The sequence below is a fragment of the Ursus americanus genome, chromosome 27 (assembly GCF_024610735.1).
Source record: "Ursus americanus isolate L20-20 chromosome 27, mUrsAme1.1.p, whole genome shotgun sequence".
Classification (NCBI taxonomy): domain Eukaryota; kingdom Metazoa; phylum Chordata; class Mammalia; order Carnivora; family Ursidae; genus Ursus; species Ursus americanus.
In genome coordinates this window covers 24,902,730-24,929,628 of record NC_142153.1, presented here as the reverse complement: position 1 = coordinate 24,929,628, position 26,899 = coordinate 24,902,730, and the positions used below count along the sequence as shown (strand labels likewise).

Below are 26,899 nucleotides of genomic sequence, written 5' to 3'. Positions count from 1 at the left end.
CTTTCTGAGTAAAAAACCACCCAGATGGTTCAGAGGGCTCAATTTGAGTCGTAGATATAGAGGACCTGGAAGGGAACAGGCACCAACCCTCTCCCCAGTGGGTCACCATGTTCCAGACTCTCCCTCAAATTTTTGTTATTTGCACCTGTTCTGGCTTCTCCCTCTTGCTCAGGAGGAAGTTGTTCCCTTCCGTGGCTCTCCCGTCTACGCTCTTTGAACCCTGCCTTTTTAAACCAGAAACCATTACTAAACCCTTCTACTCTCTTTTCCCACTGGGTCCTTCTCTGTACTCCACACTCACAATTCTTCATTAAAAAATAACCTGCGCTTGACCCTTCTTTTCTCCTGAAACCATGACATCACCCTCTTTTTTCATTCATTACCAAATTTCTCAAAAGAGTGGTCTGGGCTCATGTGGCCTCCTATGCCCTCAGCCCATTGCTCCCCAGTTGATTGCTTCCTGGCATCTGTCTCAGGAAATGCCTTCCAAATAGAATCAAGTGTGATTGGTGCCAGCATTTACCCAAGTACCGAGTGGAGAGAACAAGGGTGCTGACACCACTAGGCACGGAAGGAGAGAGAGTCAGGCTGACGATGGGACCCCTTTTAGCAGGCTGAAACTGGTTCAGGAATTTGAAGCCTTAGCAGGGATGTGATGCTGTGTGCCTTTCCCAGAATCTAAAATCACACAAACCTGGTAGGGAATGAATCTCCCAACTCCTGAGGGCAAAATCAAGAAGGAGTGAAGTACATAAAAATTCATTTATAAGCCTACCGTACCATCCTCCTACCCATCTGACAACAATATTTTCTTTCCAAGCGGAATGGTGTGTGTATGATGCATTACTTTCTGTTTATACTTTTACATTCTAATCAGATTCTTTCACTGCGTTTCATGCTCAGCCCCAGTGAAGCCTCATCGCATAGCAACACCTGCCGCCAACCTACGCGGTCTGCTAGCTGCTTCCTTGGGAGGGACTTTGAGAGTGTCAGAGGCTCTTACAACTCACCGGTGGGCTGGGGGCTGGGTGCACGAGGAGATGTACTCAAAGGCAAGAGGTGGCACCCCAGGGAAACATTTTAAAAACATAGGACTTGTGCCACTCTGATGTAATCAGAACTGAAACTTGAAATAAACCTATCAGCTACTGTTGCAATAGGCACTGGGAAAGCATCGGGTGTTTCACACATAAGGACTGGCACCTACGGAGCTGTTAGTATGTACGGAGCACGCGCACGTGTATGTGATGGGTGCTTCAGTGCGTTTTTTGTGACAAAAAGGTGTGAGGTCACTATTACAATCTAGATTTTAAGGATATGGAAAATGAAGCCAAGAGGAATGAAGTAACTTGGTAAAACCCAAGTTTGGAGCCCAGATAGGTCAGGTTCACAGATTATGCTGAGTTAGGATTATACCAGTCTGCTGCCTTAGGTCATTATAATGATGTTTTGTTGGTTTGTTTTAAATTCCGGTTAGTTAACATACAGGGTAACGTTAGTTTCAGGTGTACAATTTGGTGATCCAACACTTACACATAACTATGTTTCATATCTGGTTTTGGCCAAAGGTTTCAAGAGTGTGGTTTCCAGTGGAAAAGTGTATGATGCCGTGTGGTGGGAAAGAACGCAACAGGACTGGGGAAGTGAAGCCAGACCTCACCCACTTGACCCAGACTACAGAGCTGCTTCCGAATTCCCAGACGAGTGCCTCACGGAAGTGGTCACCGTGGCAGGTATGATGCCAGGGCATCGAGAGAAATGCAAGCGAACGATGATTTTGGCATCTCTATGTCAATCTCCTCTTCCCTATTTAAAAAAAGGTTTTTTGGGGCGCCTGGGTGGCACAGTGGTTAAGCTTAAGCGTCTGCCTTCGGCTCAGGGCATGATCCCTGCGTTCTGGGATCGAGCCCCACATCAGGCTCTTCCACTATGAGCCTGCTTCTTCCTCTCCCACTCCCCCTGCTGTGTTCCCTCTCTCGCTGGCTGTCTCTCTCTGTCGAATAAATAAATAAAATCTTTAAAAAATAATAATAATAATAATAATAAATTAAAAAAGGTTTTTTGGTTGCATACATCAGGAAGCAAACTCTTTCTGTAAAGAACTGTACAGTAAAAAAAAAAAAATGAGGTTTTGCTGATCCTACAGTTTCTGTTGCAACTACTCCGCTCTGCGGGTGTGACGCAAAAGCAGTCGGAAGCAATATGCAAACACATGGGTGCGGCTTTGTTTCAATAAAACTTTATTTCTATAAATAGGTAGCAGCTGGCTGTAGCCAGTGCCCCATGGCTTGCGGGCCCCTGGCTTGCATTTGTGAGGCTAGGAGAGTGGAGGCAGCGTCTAAGACGGCCTGTGATGAGCCCCACCTTCTAGTATTCATGCCCTTGTGCCATCCCCTCCTTGTCCTGGTGGACTCGCCTCATTGACTCCTTTCGAACACATGGAATAAGGCGGTAGTGATGGACGCCACTTCTGGGGTGAGGTTATAAGAGACTGTGAATTCAGTTTGGGGTGCTCTCTGCTCTCTGCCTTGCTGACTTTGAGGGAAGCCGGATGCCATATTTACAGCTGCCCTATGGAGAGAGGCCCATTTGGCAAGGAACCGAGGGAAACTTTTGGCCGACCCAGTGAGGAACTTAAGTGACTCTTAATCTACTTCGGCCACGGACCGCGTGAGTGAGCTTCATAAAGCGGATCGTTCTCTGCTGAGCTTTCGGTGGAATTGCAGCCTGGCTAACAGCTTGACCGGAACGTCATGAGCGCCTTGATCCAGAAGCACCCAGCCAAGCTGTGCATGGTTCCCACGACCCACAGAAACCCACAGATCCTCAGCACTTGTTGTTGTGCAACGGGGAACTACCACAGTGGGTATAGCACAAACAACACAAGACATCTGGAGGCCTACGGCCTGGGGCCAGGCTTCCTGAGAATGCAGGTTAGCCGCTTACCCGTCTGGACCCTCCAATTCCCCCTGCCTGCCAAAGGGATGCGAGTCATGAATTTCTGAGGTTATTACAAGTCTGAATCCTCACAGTTCATTGAACAGAGTCAGAGCAATATCTAATGAATCAGAAACCCATGGGTGAAATAGAGCCTCCCAACTTATTTTGCTATTAATTGCTGACATTTAAAGGAGTCAAGATTCTGTATAAAAATCCATCTCCCTGGCTTCTTCAGAAAAATATGATGATTTAACCACTGGGGCCCACACTCGTACGTGGGAACGCCAAGGTGTATGCAAAGATCTCTGCCCCTTTACATAGAATAAAAGCCCCTTAAATCAGAACCTCCATTCACTATCTTTCATTGGCTTGGCTCACTTCTTCAAAATGCCTGGCTCTGCTGGGCTTTAAGGAGTCACGTAAGTTATGTCTGATGTTGCTTTGAGATCTTTCCTTTAACAGGGCAAAGGTGTTCTCTCACCTGAAGTAATTTAGCTCTGACACTTCTGGGAATCCTTGCTTCTCCTTCCACTGCTCCGCCCGCCCCCTCCCTCCCCACCCTCTTGCCGTCACTGTACACGCGGTTTCTATTTTTCTACATTGCCCGTATTTGGATTCTCATTCCTCTGAGTGCCGGCTCATGAAAAAGCAGTCTATCAAGATAGGTATATATGTACCTGCTGATTTAAACCTCCATGACTCAAAATTTATCTTGTGTTAAGGGCATACTTGTGTTTTGTTATAAGCATTTCACAAGATGTATGTTTTAGGAAACACTCTGGCCTCGGGCCAGATCTTGGCTTTAGTATGCTACTTATGTACACACATGCATAGCTCGCAACACCGGCTCAGACTTGCACATCCAGCATGGAACATGTCCACCTGACGACAACCTATAAAAACTGGGGGGGGGGGGTAAAAAAATATCTAGACGTTGTCACATGTGGTCCATATTTTAGAACAATAACTTTGATCATAGCCTGGATTTTAATTCTCCTGGAGACTGACGTTTGGAGACCACCCATCCATTGTGTTCATAGTGCTGTGAATATCATGGTCCACTGAGCAAGAGAGACTCGGTGGCCGGGATGGGGGCCGCTGCTTTCCAAAGGGGTGAGATTTGCTTCTGTCCAGTTGGTTCCCTGTAGGCTCTTGGGAGCTAGATTTTCTTCAAGAGAATTGGTGCTCAATGTCACAGGCTGCCTTGTTCTGGTCCCTGAAGGTTCTATTAAATGTCCCACTTTCCTGACTTTGAGTATTTCCCTCTTTCTTGGAGAGATCTGGAAGCTCCAAGTATCAGCCTACAGACCCACTACAAAGCCACGCCCACTTTCTCAACAAGCGAAAACTATTTTGTCTTCATTTCAGTCTAACTGGAACGGCCTGTCTTTCCCTAGAACCCTCCTCTAAATCTGTATCTTTTCCTGGTCTCTTTGTTCTGCTGCTGTGGACTGAGCTCAGTCCTTCTCTGTCTTGCTCTTGCTTTCTCTCTGCCTCCTTTTATCTCTGTCTCTGTGTTCTTGTGTCTGTCATTATCCATCTCTCACTGTGTTCTCTGTCTTTAATCATTGAGTGTGTGAATGTGAGTGTGTGTGCACGCGTGCCCATGCATGCCCACACTGCCTGGTGGCCCCTCTACCTGTGCTTTTGAGGACGATGCAGTGGTCTCCGGTCTCGGGGTCTCTCCATACCAGAGATCTCTTCTGGACTGGCTACAGTGTTCCCAAGCTGATAGGACCATCCTCTGCAGCCAGGCAGGGAACCCTTCGTCCTCTGGCCATCAGGTGCCTCCAAGGCTCTCTTGGGAGAGCGTGACCAGCACACAGCCCTGCTTCTGTTAGCAGCCTTGCCACAAAGCTCTGGAGAGACACATCCATTGAAGATTCATGGAGAATAAATAACAGAGACGTGAATCGACCCTGATATTTCATCCCTCAAGCTCTACCCACTTCCACACAAGCATGAGCTCAGGACGGTCACTGGCATTTCTCCATCCTTTGGAGACAGTCTCCTACAAAGAGAAAAGCCCTTTTCTCCAGTGTGAGAGATCTATTTCTATTTTTACTTCTACAGGGCAAATAAACAAGGAGGCTGTTTGTTTTCCTACGCCCTATTTTGTTTGCTCTTCTTTGAAGGTCCCAACTCCCCCAGCCCACCGTCCTCACGTTCCCCAGGAGGGCATCATCATTTGCTTGGATCCTACCTGGAAGAACCCAGCTTCACTTCCTGGGATATGAAGGGAGGGGAAGGCGCTCCATAATGCTCCCAGGGAGCCTCGGGGTGGAGCAGGACAGAAACCAAATGCTCCTTTGTTGAACAATGGGTTCCTGACTCTTCCGGAAGTGAGAAATATCTTAGCAATTAGGGAACTGTTTCCTTCCTCACTCCGAGTTAAGCCTGTGTGGTCCTCAAAACCCAATGTCTGTTCTGAGGAGCTGCACGTCCAACAGGGTCAGGAGCTGAAGACAGAGCTGTAGTCACCCGCTGTGCAGACACTCACGAAGCCGGCCTGAGGTGTGGGACCACCCACACCACCCTTGCAAAGCCCAGCCCTTCCCAGTTTAATGTTCTCTGGAGCACGAGGGTCCCCCCTGGGTGTCCTGCTGCCGCCCACGGGGCCACCCCAGCTTGTGCAGGTGAATGGAAAGAGGTGGCGGATGAAAGAGGGTCACCTCTCCCTGTGGGGGGATGGCCGGGGGAGAGCCCGAGGGTGGGCTGAAGGAGAACAATCTGGGTGCAGGCGCTGAGGCTGGAATGGGAAGTACACCCTGGGGTAAGACCAACTCTCTAAAGGATCTAAGCAAAGGGACTTTCCTTCTAGAATGTGGGGGAAAACATTAATTTACCAGACTTTAATTTTTTGCCTTTCTTTGATAAGATTTCCAGGAACGTGAGTAAAATATTGTCTGTACCAGAAAGCTCCATTTTCAGAGTGTTGGGGAGTGTGTGTGCAGGACCGCTGGGGAAGGGGAGAATCCTCGAGGTCCCCCGCGATCCCTCTCTGTGTGCTTGTGGGGCGGGGGCATCACCAGGGGCCACGGCCAGGAGGGCTCGGCCATGACCCTGTGCACGAGGCCATGGTTGTCAGCTCTGAAAGCACAATAGCTTCACTCAGTACCTTCACAGAAACAGCTAAGGATCCCGTCGGCTCCCTGCAGTGGTTCCTGGGGCATAATGAGTCAGTGTGACAAGCTGCCACTGCCGCACTGGGAACCAGGCTCTAGAGGAAGATGATTTCTTAAGGGTGAGGACACTCCCAGGCTTGGGGACAGACCTCACTGTCTGTACTCCTCCAGGTTCCTCCCTGTGGCCAGATAGCAGCAACGATCAAGTGAAATGTGCAGCTTTTCCAGTTGCTTCGGTCATGCTCACCTGTGACAGGTACCACGCCTGGCATCAAGCACCACCCCGAACACCCTGTCTGTGAGTCACTGTGACTCCACGCTCAGTCGGTCGGGCGGGCCTGAATTCCAGGGAGCTAGGGGCTGCCTCCTGCACGGCCCGGTCTGCCGGGAAAGGGCTGGACCTCCGCTGCCTCGCACCATGTATGTGTGAGCCTGCCTCGCCTGCCTCGGTTGTCCTCCCAGTCGTTCTGGCTTTGGCAGGCTTTGCTCACATGGAGGGAGCTGTGTCAAGAGACACCTCCTCATTACAGCAAGAAGGATGGAGAGGCAGAGCCAGTCTGGGAAGCCTTCCTTGCAGGAGTCCTTCAGCTCCAACAGCATTCCTGTCTCTAGGTGCTAGTGCCCACCCTGGGCCACGCTGGCAGAGTCTGCGGTCTCACTGGCAGCTGCTCACTCCCCTCTGCTGCGGGGGCAGAGCCAGCGGGATGCGGGGCGTGGGGGCAGAGTCCCCGAGGCTCCCTGCATTCTAGTAAGGGCTGGTTGGATCACCCTTGCAGGTGCCATGGAGAGGATTCATCCTTAACTTCCTTCCTTCACTTCTTCCTCTTCCCTTCCTCCCCGTGCTCCCCAGACACTCACTCTTGCACTTGTCATGTCCTGTCACCATGTTCCATCTGCTTTGGGAGCCAGCTCCTCGCTGTAGGAGGCCCCCGGGGCCAGCTCACCCGGCTCCACCACGTTCGAATCTTCCTTCTTCCCTCTTTGTGCACCTGCTGTGCAGACCCCCACCCCATGGCCATGGCCGGAGAGCTGCAGCCCTGCCCCGCTGCCCTGGCGGGGGGGGGGGGGGTTCTTTCACTTGCCCCTACCCCTCCCCCTCTGCTGCCTGAGCTACAGACGGGATGCCTACACCGGACGAGTCCCAAGGTAAGAGCGGGCTGCGGTTGGCTTCTGTGGCTGGCTCAAGCCGGAGTCTCTGCATCTGCAGTTCTTTTCAGGTTTCCAAGTAGAGAAATGCAGAGAGACAACAGACTCCAACGTGTCCATGGATGCTCAGGTGGAAGGATGAGGTGGGCTCAGGCTAACACAGGACGGGGAGAGGGAGATGCTTCGGCGGAAAGCCCATAACTCATTTCCTACCTTGCCCACGCCTGGGGTTACAGGAGCCTTGGCAGAACCCCAAACTCCTTCCACAGAGTCACCCAAATGGCCAGAGGAGGAAGCGCGGACAGCATCCCCTCCTGCTCCTTCATTGGCTCTGTGCTCTCGGGCGTCTCTTTACTCGGTGAGTGTGAGTTTCCTCCTCTCTAAAATCCGGGCAACGAGGACACCTCAGTGCAGATGGCAGATGTAATACAAAAGGCCATTCGTAACACGTGGTTTTCTACTATCCCTGCTGAGACCACACCGATCCTCCCACCAGTATTTATGGAGCTGGAAGGAACACTGTGTGGACACTGCTTCCGCTAGATTTTATAGGATGAGGAAATGAGGTAGAGGGGAAAGGGCCCACCACCGACCTGTCACCAATTCGCTACATGACCCCAGGCAAGCCTTTGGAACCTCCAAATAATACACCCCATTCTGCAGGCTCCCTGGGAGATCAGAACAGAACTTCCTCCCTGAGAGCTGTGTGGCTCTGGGTGAGTCGCTTCACACCTCTGAGCCGTAGGTGCTTTGTCTGGTTTACGGGCACACTCACACCTGCTCCCCAGACAAACTGAGGTAGGTGCCCGAGGGACCCTGAGCACGGGAGCTGGCGCTGAGGAGCTGTCAGGGTGGCTGGGGTACCTTGAGCTGGGGTACCTTGAGCACAAACCAGGGTCCCTTGGCATTTAGCATGAGAGTTCTTCTGGACCTGGATCCCAAGCAGACCCAGCCTGAGTCATGCATCCCCCTGGGCCCCAAGCTGATGCTCTCTGGACCCTCCTCTGGGAGACCGTGGGCACCGCTCCTCATAGCCAGCCCCACCCCTGCATGAATTCTCAGACTCACCAGGGCAGGCACGTGCTTCCCTGCAGAGGACCCATGTGCCTGTCTCCTGTGTAGTCATCTGGGGATAACCCGCAGGTGGGTACCACCGGCCTGGCATTCAGCGAGGAGGAAGCCCGCAAAGCACAGGTTCATCTGGCATCCAGCCATGCTGAGAACGCTCCAGATTGCAGACGTGCCTGCCGTTCGTGGTTTCTGAGTCTGGCTGATGCTTCCTTCTCCCTCCAGTGAGGGACGTAGCCCAGGACCAGGGGAGGATTTCTGACCTCCCAGGGCTTTTGGTTTCCTCGGCTGCTGAAGTTTATACTTGTGCTGAACTAGCTTCTTTCTCAGTTTTATGGAAGAGGATTGCCAAGGCAGTTCCAAAGGAGTAGTTTTAATATGTCGAGTGATTGCAGCATATTGTTTAAGTGTATGGCCTGTGGCTTTCCAAAAGGACCCTTTAAAAGGCTGTTCTTGTTTGTTTTGTTAGAAACCCATTCCATCCCCCTATTGTTGCATTGCCTCTGCAGACAGGTGATAGTTAGACGGTAGACAGTCACTCTGTGGAGGCGGGGCTGCCCGACTCTGCCCAGTGTGAGGACACGGGGTTTGGCCCGAGAGACTGTCAATGACATTAGCGTGCTTGTCTCCCGTGTGGGCTTGTCAAGGCACAACATCTCACCTTCAGAGGTAGCGAGGGGACAAGCTTCTCACCTTTGTCTGCAGCTTATCTGCACTGCTTGGCAGAGTTCCACTGCTCTTTTATATGCTAGTTGCTCCTTTAAACCGTGGCTTTTCCCTGGTGCCCGAGGCAGCAGGATCTGTTTGGGTCCCAGCGTTAATTTGGTGTGTTCGTGGGGGAGGTGTGTTCAGCGCGTTCCTACAGTGCCGTCTTGAACTGCGAGCTAAACCAAGCTCAGCTGCTTTGATTCCTCCTTCCAGTGTCTTCCCATGACAGCACGCTTTCAGAGGACATGGTTTTTATTAAATGATCTCTCTTTTTTTGTCTAAGCTTCTATGGCCGAGAGACAGGGGACAGCAGGCGAATGCTCTTGTGGGGACTCAGGATCCAGGAGGACTCCGTAAGGCATCTCCAGCCCTTGCTCGGGCCCTCCTGCTGCCCACAAGGGGAGCTGCTAACCCCCCCCCCCACCCCGAAAAGGAGTGGGCTCCCAGCTCAGCTGTGAGGCAGTATAACCAAGCAGGGCTAGCAGGGGTTCTGTCCCATTCCCTGGCCCCCTGCCTTTCTGAGGCTCCTGACGGCAGAGGGTGCTCAGCTTGTCACTCTTGGGGGTTGAAACTCCAGCAGACAAGCAGCAGCAGGAAGCAGGCAGGCTCTGCTTTCATTCCTCACAGTTCTGGAGCCGGCCTGCCCCCTCCCCAAAGAAGAGGGCACGGGTGACACTTGAGTACAGTCCCGATGCGTTCAGCGAACGCCCGCAAACCTGTCATGGTATTATAGGGCAGACATGAAAGAGACACTGTAATTTCACTAACGTCCAGAAATGCAGGCTAGAGGGGTTGGTGATTCCGGCTCCCTTGTTCTAGGCGGATCCGATTCCAGCTGGTGGCTTCGTTGGACCCGCGCAAGCCGCTGGGCACCCGTGCGAGGAGCCTGTGAGGATCCAGTGTGCAGGACCCAGTGTGCAGGACCCGGTGGGAGGAGCCGGTGTGCAGGAGCCAGCCTGAAGGCGCGGAAGGCGGCAGCGCGCCCTCTAGTGGTGAGTTCTGGTGTAGACGGACTGCCACTCACCCAGTGGGTTCGGGTTTGGGAAGAACAAGTGGGGTTTTCACCTCGTCTTTACAGGACATGTACGGCTGGATACGTCCAAAAATTACCATGGAGATGAGGTAGTTTGTTCAGCATTTCAGAGAGGCCGAGCAAGAACCTGCGTCCAGGTCCTCGGACGCATCTAGGTGTGTGCGGAGGGGCCCCTGCTCCTGGGGGCCGCAGAGGACACCCCGGACACGCCGCCGTCCTCCCGCTCTTCCTTACTCTCACCTCATGGGTGTCCCTCTGCGCCTCAGCAGACCCTCCAGGGGTCTGCTCTGTGCCGGCGAGGCTGCGGGTGTCCCTGCCGCTAACGACGGTGGGTACACAGCCTCATCACGTCCACACTTCCCTTTCGAGAAAGACAACAGTTTCCACACTGAAGGCCACACTGGGCCCCATTTCTTTTTCTTCGTTCCTTTCTTTCTTTTTTTTAGGTTTTATTTATTTACCTGAGAGAGAGATTGCGACCATAGAGGGAGAGGTAGAAGCAGCCTCCCCGCTGAGCAGGGAGCCCTACGTTGGGGCTGGATCCCAGGACCCCAGGATCATGACCTGAGCCCAAGGCAGATGCTTAACCGACTGAGCCACCCAGGCGCTCCTTTTTTTTTTTTTAATATTTTATTTATTTATTTATTTATTTATTTATTTATTTATTTATTTATTTTTGAGAGAGAAGGTGCAAGGTGGGGGAGGGAGCGGGACAAGCAGACTCCACGCTGAGCATGGAGCCAATGTGGGGCTCGATCTCACGACCCCAAGATCACGACCTGAGCCAAAATCAAGAGTCCACAGCTTAACTGAGCCATCCAGGCGCCCCAGACCAGGCCCAGTTTCCACTAGAAATCAGAGGGGGAGACAACCATGAGAAACTATGGACTTTGGGAAAAAAACTGAGGGCTTCAGAGGGGAGGGGGGGTGGGGGACTGAGATAGGCTGGTGATGGGTATTAAGGAGGGCACGTATTGCATGGAGCCCTAGGTGTTATACACAAACAATGAATCATGGAACACGACATCAAAAACTAAGGATGTACTGTATGGTGACTAACAACATAACACAAACAAAATTTCCCCATCCCACCAACACTATTACAGTTTATTCAAGTACTAGCAATAGCCCAGAAAAATATAAAGCATTTTAGCACCCAGTAAGCTCATAGGGGATTGTACTTGTAAACAGTTATCTTGCTTATCCTGAAAGGGGGGAATATAAGGAAGTCTCAAGATCAAAACAGTCCATTTCTGTGATATTTTAAATTATGTTTTGGGCTAAAAATTTCTATATTTGTTTAATTCCTACTCTTGAAAACTTATAAAATATTGACAGAAAGAGGATTATAATAACAACCTTAAGATATAACACCACTTATTATACTCCTTTTGACATTTTGCACTATTCTCTGGATTTTTCTTTAAACATCACTGTATATACATTTTTTACTAGTTTTCTAACTTTGAATTTTTAATGTGAATCCAGGTCACACTTCCAATATAGTCTCTAGTAAAAGTTTTTTAAAACTCTTCAAAAAAGCAGAAAAAGAACATAAAAAAACAAGGAGCGTTTATAAAAGAGCCTGGGGAGAGGCCCAAGGCAGTTACTCCAAACGTTCACTGACGCTTGACCAGGGAACCGAGACAGGAACCCAAGAGTCTATTTTCCAGGTGACTCTTGACGCTCAGGGAATTCGTGGGCAGACTGGACTCAGGCAGTGAGCAGGAATACCGACGCCAGGCAGCTCCCCAAGCTACTAGGCTGGAAAAAGCTTGGCACAGGGTCTGCCCCTTCCACCAGCACACTTGCTTTTGGTATTTTCTGACATTTCCTACCTGGAATTAATAGTCACTACTCTTGGGGGGCCTGGCTCAAAGGTGTGGTATAGACAGCATGTGTGAGCCCCCCAGGTACCCCATGAAGTCTGTTATTTAGAAGTAACCCAGCACCGTGAGCACATCAGAGTCCCTCCAACGACCTGCCGACGTGGGCAGTTGGCTTAACCGTTCGGCTTTCATTTTCCTTCCATCCCACCAATGGGGCCGCTCATACGTGCTCCATAAGATTTGTGTTGTGTTCGCCAGGTGGGAAAACCTAAGGGTAAATGTGACCTGTTGTGATGCTGGGGAAGGGGGACCAGGCTCATCAGGGCCGGGCCATACGTAGGTGGAGGCTGGTGTTGGGTCTGATGAGAAGGCAGACGGCATTTGGTGGGAAAGGGGCCAGTGGATTGACTGACTGCATTTCTGTCCCTCTGTGGATGACATCAGCCTGGAGAGTGGTCTCTAGTCCCCCTGTCTGTGGGTCAGTGAGAGACACTCTCAGGAGCAAGGAAAGGAGGTTGGCTATTACAAAATTCTGAGACTGTCAGGAAAAAAAACAGAGAAAGGTAAAGTAAGCAAGCTTTTAGGAAAATTCTTTCATCAGACCTTCACCCTTGCTGCCGGATTCATTCAACAAACATTTATTGAGCACCTTCAATAAGCCACACGTCCTTGTAAGTCCTTGGGATGCTTCAAGAGTCCTCCTGACTTCCAGCAGCTTACATGTTAGGTCTCAGTTTTCTTGTTTTTGCCATCATTTTTGCTGTCCGTCTCTGGTTTATTTTTTCCTTCTGCCTCTGTGGTTGGTAGGCAGCACCTGTTCCAGGGATTGGAGCAGATTTCAGCCTTTTTCTCACCAAAATGGCAGAAGAAAAGCCTGCAGGTCCCGTGTTGCGTCAAGCAGATAACATCTCTGATTCCAGGTGGAATATCCCCTGTCGATACAATAGTGTAGAGTTGATACCGAGTTCATATGGTACAGAGAGTACAAGAGGACCCCGGCCCACCGCCCAGCTCTATCTCCTATATTCTTCCAAAGTGCAGTGTCTTTGGACAAGTTCCAGTTTAACTGAGCTTTGGTTTCTTAGCTTTAAAACAGACCCAATAACCTCCTCCTCCGAATGTTTCCAGAAGGGTGTATATTTTATCCTATATTATTATATCAGCATTCTCAAACTTCCTGGGGACAGATAGGAGTTATTGAATTCGGGGAAAGCAAAGAAGTTTCAGAGAACAGAGTAGAATAAAGGAGGGGTGGGTCTGGGTCTCTAGGAAAATTGGAAATAGCTCTGATTCTTAGTTTGTGGCCCCATTTTTAATTTCATGTCTTACAATGAAAAGAAGAAAAGATAACCTTTTTTTCACCATGACTTGTGAACCCGTAGGTCAAGCACGACCACCCCCTATGGAAAGTATTTTCTATTTAAAAAAAAAAGTGTAACTGTGTGTGGTGACGGACGTTCACTAGGCTTACTTGCGGTGGTCACTTCACAACACATACAAATACGGAATCATTATATTGTATACCCGAAAGTAGTATAAGGTCGTATGTCAATTCCATCTCAAAAAAAAAAAAAAAAAAGCACTTCCTATTTGGGAATGAGATATCAGGTCTGCAATGTCACCTCTGATGAACATAGACAACAACAAAAACCATAAAATGCCCACAGTGTTGGTCTCGCACGATTTATTTTATTTTTAAAGACTTTATTTATTTATTTGTCAGAGAGAGAGAGAGCACAAGCAGGGGGAGCCGCAGAGGGAAAGGGAGAAGCAGACTCCCCGCGGAGCAGGGAGCCCAAGAGGCTCCATCTCAGGACTCTGGATCATGACCTGAGCCGAAGGCAGAGGCTTCACCGACTGAGCCGCCCAGGAGTCTCGGTCTTGCACAATTTAAAAAACAACCTTGTGCAAGATCTCAGCAACAACTGGGGCCTACCCTGGGATCCCATGTCACCTGGGCTCTGCCGTGGCTTGGGGAGGACAGTCACGTGAAGACATGGGCCCCACAGCAACGAAGGTAGAAGAACCATGAGCCTAGGGACCTGGAGATCTGCATTCTAGTCTTACCTCCTCCAGTAGCTAATTCTCTCTCTTTGGACAATTTGTTTAACCAGCAATGCCTCAATGTTCTGCAGAACTGACCACACGGGGTGGAGGGCTGGAGGAATGCTGTTCTGGGCATGAGTCACTGCTGGGCTGTAAGCGGTGAGTGCCCAGCAGTACACCGTCACTCTCCTGGGAGCTCAGTGTCCTCTCCCTGTAGAGCACAGGGCTGCCCATAGTCCCTTCCAGCTCTGACATTCATGTGACTGTCATTTTGTCCTGGAAACTTTTCTCAGACTTCGGTGAATGTTTCCTATGTCTACCAGAGCCGAGGTGCCCCCTTTGTTTTGTGTTAGTTGACCCTGATGTCCCATATTTCACTTTTTAAAAAACTCTTCACAGGGAAGATCCAAACGGTCCAGAGCTGAGCCCCAGATGGGCCCCCTCTACGCTGTTACCAACACACAGACACCCCAGTCCTCCACACGGAGGCTTATCTGAGGGGTTCCCGCCCTACCTGCCCTGGTCACCTCCAGCAGCTTTCTGCACCAGCCAGGAGACATTTACCTGAGTTCGCTTGGACCAGACAGAAGAGGACAGCGAAGAGAAAGAGGACCTTCATGTTTCAAGGTTCCCCGCGGCTTTCCCAGCCCTCCTGTGCAGAAACACCAAGCCAACAAAACAGTGGAGTGGAGTGGAAAGGACACAAAAATGGGACATTTATAGGTTTTTGGGAACACTGATCAGGAATGAGCACATTTATCTGGTCTACTGAGTACGGCTGTGGGCAGAAGGTACTGGATACTCTTCCTTTCTGCCTAAAAATAGACAAGCTTCTTGATATTGGGAGAAGCAGGGCTTGACCGATGGCTCGGTACACCAAGGTCGCCCCGGAAAGAGAACCAACGGCCGTGAGGGGCTCCTTAGAGCAGGTGCTGTGCTGGGTGACAGAGACGGCCACGTGTCAACACGCTTCCTGCCCTCGGGAAGCTTCGGTTTGGGCGGCACGAGCGCATGAACTGCGCGCAGGATACCCTCCCAGGTGTGTACTCGACAGACACGGGCCCCTGCGCTGCAGCCGTCCGCAGAGCACGACCTCGGAGCCATTCCAGCGGGTACCAAGACCAGGGAGGCGTCCCCACGGCCGTCGCCCCGGGACGGCCGCCACGGAGGCCTCAGCGCGCACGCGCCGCACCCCGCAGGGGCACGCGGCGGACGCATACGGCACTAGTTTTTTAAAACGTGGCAAATCTAATTGGTGTATTAAAAGGCAGGAAGCTGCCTACTTCGGCGGAAGAAGGACGAGGGTAGAGTCTTCTCTCGTTTGACAAAGTCGTCTTGACTTAGAGTGTGCATGCAGCCTAGCGGGGACAAGGGGAGGCTTTGCAGAGCACTGGGCTGCAGGGCGGAGCCCGCCTCGGGGACCCCAGGCGAGCCTTTAGGAGGATGGCGTTCGAGCCGGGTCTGGAAGGACAGCTCTCCATGCAGCCGTACCTAGCAGACGACGCTGAAAGGCCCAGTGGTTGCAGCTTCTCCTTCTGCCCCGACTTGGCTGAGGGCCCAGCATCACCTACGTCTATTTCCCTTACAATTCATTACGAAGACATGAAAAACAAGTCTTCTTGCCATCTCGTTCTCCAGGCTTCATGATAGCTGTTTCTAGTTTCTTACCCTTCCTTCCAGAATTTTCCATGTGTGCATACACAGAGATGAATCTCTGTGCCCCTTTCTGTAGAAGCAGTGACAGACTATACTTCTTACTCTGGACTTGCCTTTTTTATATGACGTACCTTGGAGATTTGTTAACTAGATGCGTGGAGAGCTTCCTCATTTTTTGTAACAGCTGCATGTGAGTTCTTTTAGGTGGTCTCCCACCTGATATGCACCATCCACAGCAACATCTGACTGTGCGTCTTACTCAGACAATGCATTTTGATGAGAAGTCAGGTGGTGGACCCAGACTTCTGGAGGTGAGCAAGGAAGGACATAGGTGAGCAATGCAGGTGGCTGGAAGAGGTGAGGGCCAGGAGTTCACTTTGGATGTTCCAGGACGAGAAAGATGAAGCAAAGACAATGTGGGTCTTAATGAAGGATAGCCTGATTCACTGGCCTTTCTGTACCTTGTAAAACACCTATGAAAATAGCAGATAAGGAGGGGTCCCTGGGTGCCTCAATTAAGCATCTGATCTTGGTTTCGGCTCAGGTTGTGATCTCAGGATCATGAGATCGAACCCCAGATTGGGGTCCACACTCAGCGTGGGGTCTCCTTGGGATTCTCTCCCTCTTCCTCTCCCTCCCCTTCTGTCCCTCCCCCAGTGTGCGCTCTCGAAATAAATAAATAAACAAACACGAATAAATAAGATCTTTTAAAAATGTGAAAATAGGAGTTAAGGAGGAATTATTTGGGAACTAAATGCTACTTTTCTCTCTTTGCCAACAAAAGGTCACCCTATAGGTCACTATGAACTAAACAATCATAAAATAGATATCAAGATGTGTATGTGTGTGGGTCAAACAGTCTATGAGAAATCTGTTAAAATTTGAAATTCTTTTTCTCTGGAGCATTTGTTCTGAACACATCTCCAGATTTTCCCGTTGTGAAAAAGGCATCGGCATCTTGATTTGATCCTTGCGAAAACTCTCTTCTACGCCAAGAACACATCCTAAGTTCACGACTTCGAATGAATGATTGTAATTCTGAATCCACCTCTGCGGATGCAGAAAGTATAGCTAGGAGATATAAGAATTACGTTCAGTACAAATTCTAGTACTTATATATCCAAATGTATGTGCTGTTTTTTAAAAAGTCACCTTAGTAGGTGAACCCATAAAAAGTATGTTTTGTACTTTGTGTTCTTGCTTGCTAGTTAGACTTACCTGATTTAGAAAAGATTTAAGGTAAATGTGGATGGCATATTTTTTCTAGCAGTCCAGCCAGTATTCAAATAGTTGTGAGATTAGAGTTTGAAAATTGTTTTCTGTATAGTTTGGGAATTCTATGAGCTATGTTGGAAAGGTAGCTCACCTGGGAGAGAAACACAGCAACAGTATTAGAATTTTATCACCCACTTTTTTCTTTACACATAGATGTATCATTTTCAAGTCACAGACTCAGATACAACCGCTAAGAAAGAATCCCGTGAGTGGTGTTGAAGAATTAGGCATGCCATCCCCACAGAAGACAAACTAGGAAATCAGCTCATTGAACAATTTCATTAATCTGGTCGTAGGGTCATTGGTTCTTATAATTACAGGGTTGAAAGGAACTAGAGCTCTGTTTGTCCCAGCACGGAAGATGATTGTTCTGGGTGCTTTACACTCAGACAGAGGAAGATGGTGTAAGGAAAGATGAAAGATGTCTTTGGTTTGAAAACATTTGAGAGTGGCAAAACATTTGTATATATTTAAAAAAAAACCTTGATATAATTCAACAATAATTAGATAAACAGCCTAATTAAAAAACGGGCAGAGGACTTGAATAAACATTTCTCCAGGGAAGAAATGCAAATGGCCAACAAACACACTGAAGGTATTCAACATCAGTAATCATTTGGGAAATGCAATTCGAACCACAGAGATATCACTTCCCAGGCACTAGGAGGACCGTTAGAAATAATAATAATAATAATAATAATAATAATAATAATAATAAATTATAATAATGACAACAATAGCAAAGTGGTGTTGCTGCCCGATGACCCGTAGAGTTTTTATTTCCAATTTTAGTCTCACTATTTCACTAAATGGGTACTAACTAGGTGGTTAGAATTCTGCCAGGAATCCCACCCACCCGCCCTCCAGGTGACTCTGAGATAGGGCTCCACTGCTCTCTGGTGAGTGAAGCCATTTACTCTTTCCACTTACTTATTTGCCCCATGAGAACGTAAGCCCCATTCAGGTAGAGGTTTTGTGTGGTTGGTTCTTTACTTTATCTTTAGGACCTAGAACAGTGCTTGTCATACAAGAGAGGCTCAATGGATAGTTGTTGAATGAATTCACATGTTTTCTTTTTTTTTTTCATCTTTTATCTATTATTTATTTGTTTGTTTGTTTGTTTTTATTATGTTATGTTAGTTACCATACAGTACATCATTAGTTTTTGATGTAGTGTTCCATGATTCATTATTGCTTATAACACCCAGTGCTCATTACAACACGTGACCTCCTTAATACCCATCACCGGGCTAACCCATCCCCCTAACCCCCTCCCCTCTGAAACTCTCAGTTGTTTCCCAAAGTCCATAGTCTTTCATGGTTCTTCTCCTCCTCTGATTTCACTCCTGCTTCATTTTCCCCTTCCTTCTCCTAATGCCTCCCATGCTATTCCTTATGTTCCACAAATGAGTGAAACCATATGATAATTGCCTTTCTCTGCTTGACTTATTTCACTTAGCATAATCCCCTCCAGTTCCATCCATGTCGATGCAAATGGTGAGTATTCATCCTTTCTGATGGCTGGGTGGTATTCCATTATATATATATGAACCACATCTTCTTTATCCATTCATCTGTTGAAGGGCATGTTGGCTCCTTCCACAGTTTGGCTATTGTGGACATTGCTGCTATGAACATTGGGGTGCATATGGCCCTTCTCTTCACTATGTCTGTATCTTTGTGGTAAATACCCAGTAGTGCAATTGCTGGGTCATAGGGTAGCTCTATTTTTAACTTTTCGAGGAACCTCCATACTGTTTTCCAGAGTGCCTGTACCAACTTGCATTCCCACCAACAGCGTAAGAGGGTCCCCTTTCTCCACATCCTCTCCAATATTTGTTGTTTCCTGCCTTGTCGATTTTTACCATTCTAACATGTTTTCTAATAGAGATAGAATTCAAGTCAACACAAAGCAAAAGAAAAAAAAACAAGTGCAAAATAAAAGTATGGAAATATTGTTGGGAAGACTAAGCAAGCCAGCTATCTTAGGGAAAATATTCAGTTGGAGGGATCAGATGACAATTCTGTCTCACATATTTAAAAAAAAAAACAAAAAACAAAACAAAACAAAACACGAAAAAACCATAGCATCTCCTAATTAGAAGCAAGTGTCTCTAAGGACCGACAAGGTGAAGTCGAATGGCGGGCTAAGATGAAAACAATGAATTAGAAGAGTAAAGAAGAGTTTACGGTGGCAAGGAAAGTTGATCCTTTGGAAGTTGAATTAATGACATGAGGGTCAAATTTGAGTTGGCGCTCTAGACAACAGGGGGAAAAAGACATGGTCGGAAAGTGATTAGAGAAGGTGAGACACCATAGAAAAGCAGGCGAGCCAACCTCATGGCCATGTGATCCCTGAGATGAAAACAGAAAGTTTTCAAAGAAGAAATTAGGTGGAATGGTGGTTATCGGGGGCTGGAGGGAGGAGAAATGGGGGTTAATGATCAATAGGTATAAAGTTCCAGTTATTCAGGACAGATAAGCTCCAGGGTCTGCTGTACAACAGGCAACAATGATCACCCCTCAGATTTGTTAAGAGGATAGATGTCATGTGAAGTGTTCTTATGACAATATAATTACAAATTTTTAAAAGGCGAATTCATTTTTAATGAGACATGTATGGGGAAACCAGAAGAAATGAAGTGGCTCTTACTGAATGCTTGCTGAGCACTGGGCTCGACGTCCATATCCCGACAATTGTTAGTGTCTCCATTGTCCAGTTCTTTCCTGTCTCAGTACTTTTGCAATTGATTTTGAACATATAGTTCACCACTTCTCCTATCTTTGTTTTCAACATTTAAAAAATTATTGAGGGGCACCTGGGTGGCTCAGTGGTTAAGCGTCTGCCTTCGGCTCAGGGCGTGATCCCGGCGTTCTGGGATCGAGCCCCACATCAGGCTCCTCCGCTATGAGCCTGCTTCTTCCTCTCCCACTCCCCCTGCTTGTGTTCCCTCTCTCGCTGGCTGTCTCTATCTCTGTCGAATAAATAAATAAAATCTTTAAAAAAAAATAAAATAAAAATAAAAAATTATTGATATTTTTCTTTTTAAAAAAGTTAATCCCAGGATAATTAGCATACAGTATTATATTAGTTTCAGGTGAACGCTATAGCGATTCAGCAGTTCCATACGTGATCCTGTGCTCATCACAAGTGTGCTCTTAATTCCCTTCACCTACTTCACCCATCCCCCCACCCACCTCCTCTCTATATTAAGGAAGTAATGTTAAAATACAATTTTGAAGTTGTTTATGAATTAGAAAATTATCAGAATTAGCCAGTTGGTAGGGTTTACCAATTTTTCAGATGAAACTAATAAAATGAGAATTACAGTTAAATAAGACTAAATGAAATGTTTGAAGAATAAATGAAAAGAAAAGAAACCCGCAGAAATCGGGCATCCTGCAAAAGAACAAAAGCAAACCAGCCTCGTGTGTGTTTCACGCCACACAAAATGGCAGATGAGCAATGGCATCTTTGAGATTCTAAGAGGGAAATTGTGTTGTGAGGATTTGGTTTCATAACCGAGTATCTTTCAGGAGTAAAGAGAAAATCACCCTGAAATATTCAAGGAGTTAGAAAATACTTCATCCAAATGCCTTTCTTGAAAAAATGACAGCATTTACATTTGTTCCTATGTCACATTGACTTTTTTTTCCCTTTTTTTGAGTAAAGGAATGCTAGACGCCAGTTTCTTCCTTTGAATTTGCCATGTTCAAACCCATTTTCCTGTGTCCTGAGGACCAAAAGCATGGTTGTGCCCTTTAAAGGCTAAGACGGCTCTGCAATTCTGTCGATTCTGAAAGTTACATCTCCTAGTGAGAAGCACAGAGCGCGTTGGCTAGATGTGCGTTTCCGCTCTCAGAGACGTACTTACGTTCATACTCAGGTTTCCTCAAGCCAGACTGGCTTCTCACCTTTACAGAAGCATTTCTTCCTCCCCGTGTGTCTGTTTTACTGTGTACAGTGTGGTTCACGTCCACCTTTTTATTCCTGGAGAAATAAACAGAATTTCCAGCCTCCACTATTCCAGTGGGACAATCTCATGCTCCCCTAAAAACTATGGGGGAGTGTCTTGATTGTCTAGTGTAGGACCACTCCCTCCATTCATCAAAAGCTTCGCCAAGTGTGTGGTTCCCAGCCGCTTGAATAGGGTCGACACAGCCCTTGGGTTTGGACTAAGGGAAATAATAAACTGGGTCTCCACCACCTGATTCTGGCTGGGGGGTAATTGTTCTTACTCTTTGGCTAACGATTCTTACCACACTATCCCCTTGAAATGATCTTCCCACTGACTTCCTCTTCTTCTTCTTCTTTTTTATTTTTTTTTTTGCCCCTAATTTATCTATTTTTGTTTTTTATTTTTTTCATTTAAGAGTTACATTTAGGGGCGCCTGGGTGGCACAGCGGTTAAGCGTCTGCCTTCGGCTCAGGGCGTGATCCCGGCATTCTGGGATCGAGCCCCACGTCAGGCTCCTCCGCTGTGAGCCTGCTTCTTCCTCTCCCACTCCCCCTGCTTGTGTTCCCTCTCTCGCTGGCTGTCTCTATCTCTGTCGAATAAATAAATAAAATCTTTTAAAAAAAAGAGTTACATTTAATTCACTAGTTTTTTTTTAATTCCAGTATAATTAATGCACAGTGTCATGTTAGTTTCAGGAGTACAATATAGTGATTCAATAATTCTGTACATTACTCAGTTCTCATCACAACAAATGTGCTGTTAATTCCCTTCATCTCTTTCATCCATCCCCCCACCCACCTGTCCTTTGGCAGCTACCAGTTTATTCTCTGTATTTAAGAGTCTATTTTTTTTTTGTTTGTCTCTTTTTTTATTTGTTCACTTGGTTTTTTTTTATAATTTTTTTATTATATTACGTTAGTCACTGACTTCCTCTTATCCAAGAATCTGCGTGGGCCCTTTCTCCTGTGTCTTGCTTTTGTCTTTATTCCTGGAGCCTCAAATAAAGACAAAAGGTGAGTGATTGATCAGCATAACCAGCCTCCTTTCCTCCTAGCTCGGGAAACTCCTTTGGGGCTTTCTCCCACTGTCCTAACTCCGTCCTGTAGTTGATCTATCGTACAGCCCCCTGTGTGGCTGACAATTTTACCAGACCCCTGGCTAAGCCAAGGAGAGCGTTTGTCGTTTTCCCAGAGTCCTACATCAGATTCTTGTCTTGTGTACTCCAAGGACTTTCTCTCTCTTCCAGGCTCAACGTAATTCATCACAGGAGAGCGCACCACGCTCCCGCAATCACACCTCCTTTGTCTGCTGAGCTACTGTGCTTGGGTCACTTACAGAAATACCTCTCAGTTTCCCTTCCCTTCCCTCGGGGTGTACAAATTTTAATTTTTGTTCTTACAGATACAACTCACTGATTGTCACGAAGAGCTTGGGTGGAGAAGGGCATGTTTGCCCACCGTGCTTATCGGGAGTTATGCAAAGCAGCGACACAATGATCACTGGAGTCGGGGCTAGGACCCAAGCATCAGCATTCCTGGTGAGTGCTACTTCCTCTGCTCACACACCCACCTCTAGTGGCATCTGGGACTCATAGAGTCGCATGCCCTCCTGCAGGGACAGTGCCTTCCCCCAGAGCTTGAGCCCCCGTCCTGGCCGGGGTCCATCTCTCTGAGATTGTGGCCAGGAAACGTTCTGAGAAACAAATGTGTGTTTTCTTAGAAACATCAGTGTCATGTGAGACAAAAAAGCCCACGCTTGGACTTTTCTGGCTTGAAGTGAGCTGGGATAGTGTCCTGGATATGTCATCTGATCACCACCTGATTTGGGTTGGATCACTGTCCTTAATTTGTCCTATAATGAAATAGGAACAATAACTGGCCCAGTGCTGGTGCCTTGGATAGACAGGTAGGGGGTAGCAATGAATTCTCTACGGGTGTTCTCAGAGCCCCCAGAGAAAAGAAGAGCAGACTGGAGGCAAGTCACAGAAGGGACCCATAGGAAGCAGGCAGAAGAGAGAGAATAGACTCCGAGGCTTTCCTGCGCTCCCGAAAGCCCCATGTTTAACCACAGCGTCCACCAACGCACTTAGACCTAACGGAGATAATTCATCAGACCCCTCTGCCTCCTACCCGGGCTCGATGTCCTTTCCCTGCAGCCAGGGTCGATCCCGATCCCCGCTGTCCTCATTGGCAACCCCGATGCTAGTCATCCAACTCCTGGGAGTTTTTTTGGTCTATCAAGAAAGAGGCAGACACTCTGTTAATAATCTTAGTTTCTTTTCCTTTGGACATACGGATTTTAATGTTTGCTCTTATGACTAGGGGACTCCCTGGGTCCAGTAAGGTAATTTCTTTTTTTTTTTTTAAGATTTTATTTATTTATTTGACAGAGATAGAGACAGCCAGCGAGAGAGGGAACACAAGCAGGGGGAGTGGGAGAGGAAGAAGCAGGCTCATAGCGGAGGAGCCTGACGTGGGGCTCGATCCCAGAATGCCGGGATCACGCCCTGAGCCGAAGGCAGACGCTTAACCACTGTGCCACCCAGGCGCCCCCAGTAAGGTAATTTCTTATGACCCAAGAGGTAAGCCGAGTCAGTCCAAGCCTGTAGGTGGACAGGCAGAAAAAAACTCGGTATGACTGTTATGAAAGTCATAGGAAGCCAAGTCATAGGGTTTGGTTGACTGAGCCTGCCCACCCGGTGCCCACCCCAGCAGACCTGGGGCATTGAGGAGCAAATAGATTTCCCGATGAAGGGGCGCTTCGGGGGATGGACGGGTCACAGGCATCAAAGCTCACAGAAGGTCCAGTGTGCAGTGGGAGGCAGGACACTGAGTGTGCAAGGTGGGCAGGGAGAGCAGAAAGGAGGCAGCCAGGCGTGGTATGACTGGCCCTGTAATGACCTAAAGCAATTGCTAGCTCAAGGGTCTCTTCCCACCAGGTACAGCTGGTGTCCATAAAGCCTTGCCGGCCTCAGGGTCCTGCATGAAGCAGGTGTTTATGAAAAGAACAACACAAGCGTAACAGAGTTGCTGACTCGGAACTTGCCTAGAGAGACCATGGTGCTCGTTTCCTTGTCTCCAAGCAGGACTGCAAAAATTACTGCAGGTGGTAGAAAAATATCAGTTGTTACCTAATTCTTAGGAATCCCAAAGTTGGTTCCAGAATCTCTCTGGGGGATGTGCTTTAATGCTTTATAGTCTTAATACCCAGAAGTTCTTTCTTATGTTAGATTTAGGACTTTCTTGGTGTAATGTCTTTGCTTACAATCCAAGTCCATCTTTGTTTGTATATAATATATATATATTTATCCTTAGGCACATTTATTTTATCTTTTTAAATGTATATTTAAAATCTAAGAGTTATACAATAACTTTTTTATAAAGATTTTATTAATTTATTTGTCAGAGAGAGAGAGAGCACAAGCAGGGGGAGCAGCAGGCAGACAGAGAAGCAGGCTCCCCGCTGAGCAGGGAGCCTGATGCGGGACTCGATCCCAGGACCCCTGGATCACGACCTGATCCGAAGGCAGACACTTCACCGACTGAGCCACCCAGGTGTCCCAAGAGTTATGCAATAACTTGACAGGGTATTTTCAAAGATAAAATAATTAAAAATCGCCAATAATCTTAACATTGTAGCCTAAAATCCTTTTTTTTTTTTGCTTTTGGACATACTTTTCATAATTAATTTTACATCATATATATGAAAATTTGCATCTTGTACTTTCTAAGAGAAAGTTGTCTTGAAATCTTATCTTAGGCATTTTTATGGTTTTTATTTGTTTTCCTGTTTATTATACCTAGGAGATATATAATATCCCTTTAGGTAGGTGTACCGTAGTTTGCTGAGATAATTGTTCTAGTTTGAACGTTTAGGTTTATTTCAAAAAGTTTCTCAAAATATTTTTGTTATCTCCTGAGGACAATTACCCTCCTTTTTTTCTTTTCTTTTCATTAATTTCTTTTCTTTTTTTTTTTTATTATGTTCGGTTAGCCACTGTATAGTACATCATTAGCTTTCGATGTAGTGTTCAACGATTCATTAGTTAAATATAATACTCAGTGCTCATCACAGCACATGCCCCCCTTAATACCCACCACCCTGTTTCCCCCCACCTCTACTCCCCTCCCCTCTGAAACCCCCAGTCTGTTTCCCAGGGTCCATAGTCTTTCATGGTTCATCTCCCCCTTTGATTTCCCCCTCTTCAGTTTTCCCCTTCCTTCTCCTGATGTCCTTCCTGCTATTCCTTATGTCCCACATGTAAGTGAAACCATATGATAATTGTCTTTCTCTGCTTGACTTATTTCACTTAGCATAATCCTCTCCAGTTCCATCCATGTCAATGCAAATGGTGGGTATTCATCCTTTCTGATGGCTGAGTAATATTCCATTGTACATATGGACCACATCTTCTTTATCCAGTCGTCTGTTGAAGGGCATCTCGGCTCCTTCCACAGTTTAGATATTGTGGACAATGCTGCTATGAACACTGGGGTGCAGGTGCCCCTTCTTTTCACTACGTCTGTATCTTTGTGGTAAATACCCAGTAGTGCAATTGCTGGTTAGCAATTGCTGGGTAGCTCTATTTTTAACTTTTCGAGGACCTCCATACTCTTTTCCAGAGTGGCCGTACCAACTTGCATTCCCACCAACAGTGTAAGAGGGATCCCCTTTCTCCACATCCTCGCCAACATTTGTTGTTTCCTGTTTTGTTAAGTTTTGCCATTCTAACTGATGTGAGGTGGTATCTCATTGAGGTTTCGATTTGTATTTCCCTGATGGCAAGTGATGATGAGCATTTTTTCATGTGTCTGTTAGCCATTTGTATGTCGTCTTTGGAGAAGTGTCTGTTCATGTCTTCTGCCCATTTCTTTATGAGATTATTTGTTTTTTGAATGCTGAGTTAGATAAGCTCTTTATAGATCTCGGATACCAGCCTTTTATCTGTAGTGTCATTTGCAAATATCTTCTCCCATTCTGTGGGTTGCCTCTTTGTTTTGGTGACTGTTTCCTTGGCTGTGCAGAAACTTTTTATCTTGATGAAGTCCCACAAGTTCATTTTTCCTTTTGTTTCCCTGGCCTTTGGAGATGTGTCTTGAAAGAAGTTGCTGTGGCCGATGTTGAAGAGGTTACCGCCTGTGTTCTCCTCTATGATTTTGATGGATTCCTGTCTCACATCGAGGTCTTTCATCCATTTGGAGTTTATCTTTGTGTATGGTGTGAGAGAGTGGTCAAGTTTCATTCTTTTGCATGTAGCTGACCAATTTTCCCAGCACCATTTATTGAAGAGACTGTCCTTTTTTCCACTGATTGTTTTTTCCTGCTTTGTCAAATATTAGTTGACCATTGAGTTGAGGGTCCATTTCTGGAGTCTCTATTCTGTTCCTTTGGTCTATGTGTCTGTTTTTGTGCCAGTACTATGCTGTCTTGGTGATCGCAGCTTTGTAATAGAGTTTGAAATCATGCAACGTGATGCCCCCAGCTTCATTTTTCTTTTTCATCATTCCCTTGCTTATTCAGAGTCTTTTCTGGTTCCATACAAATTTTAGGATTGTTTGTTCCAGCTCTTTGAAAAACGCCAATGGTATTTTAATAGGGATGGTATTGCAAGTGTACCTTGCTGTGGGCAGGATAGACATTTTAACAAGGTTTATTCTTCCGATCCATGAGCATGGAATGTTTTTCCATCTCTTTGTGTCTTCCTCCATTTCTTTCATAAGTGTTCTGTAGTTTCTAGAGTACAAATTGAGGTAAGAATACTTAACATGAGACTTACCCTGTTAAGAAATGTTTAAGAGCACGATGCAGTATTTCAACCACGGACACAATGTTGTACTGCAGATTGCTAGAACTTACTCATTTTGCATAACCGTAACATAACAGTCATTTCTGAGAAGCAGAATAACTGAGCCAATGAGCACAAGTATTTCCTCTCTTGCAAGCATAACAAAAAATTACTTCTCAGGGACGTTATGTAAATTGGCAATGCTTCTGGTTTTATATGTAAATGCTGGTTTTCACCATGCCTGCACTACGCCGTGTCAGCGTTGTGTGAGCGTATCTGTGTGAGGATTAAGTATGGAACATACTCATCCAGAAAGAAGCCTGGAAAGG

General features: G+C 47.1%; 1 protein-coding gene across 1 annotated transcript; it reads right to left on the bottom strand.

Annotated features, from left to right (window-relative positions):
* Window positions 1-12,572: 12,572 nt before the first annotated feature.
* LOC148107643 (sperm-associated antigen 11A-like) lies at window positions 12,573-14,514 on the bottom strand. Its single transcript, XM_087856320.1, has 2 exons — window positions 14,460-14,514; window positions 12,573-12,781 (listed from the first exon to the last, which is right to left on the bottom strand). Exons 1-2 carry the CDS (start codon window positions 14,512-14,514, stop codon window positions 12,573-12,575), a joined length of 264 nt encoding a protein of 87 aa, XP_087712446.1.
* Window positions 14,515-26,899: the final 12,385 nt, after the last annotated feature.

Bases quoted from the DNA above. Each gene is read 5' to 3' on its own strand.
- LOC148107643 (XM_087856320.1), bottom strand. From the start codon at position 14,514: ATGAAGGTCCTCTTTCTCTTCGCTGTCCTCTTCTGTCTGGTCCAAGCG. The intron at 12,782-14,459 runs GTAAATGTCTCC...TTGTATCGACAG, and splicing joins TCTGGTCCAAGCGAACTCAG to GGGATATTCCACCTGGAATC.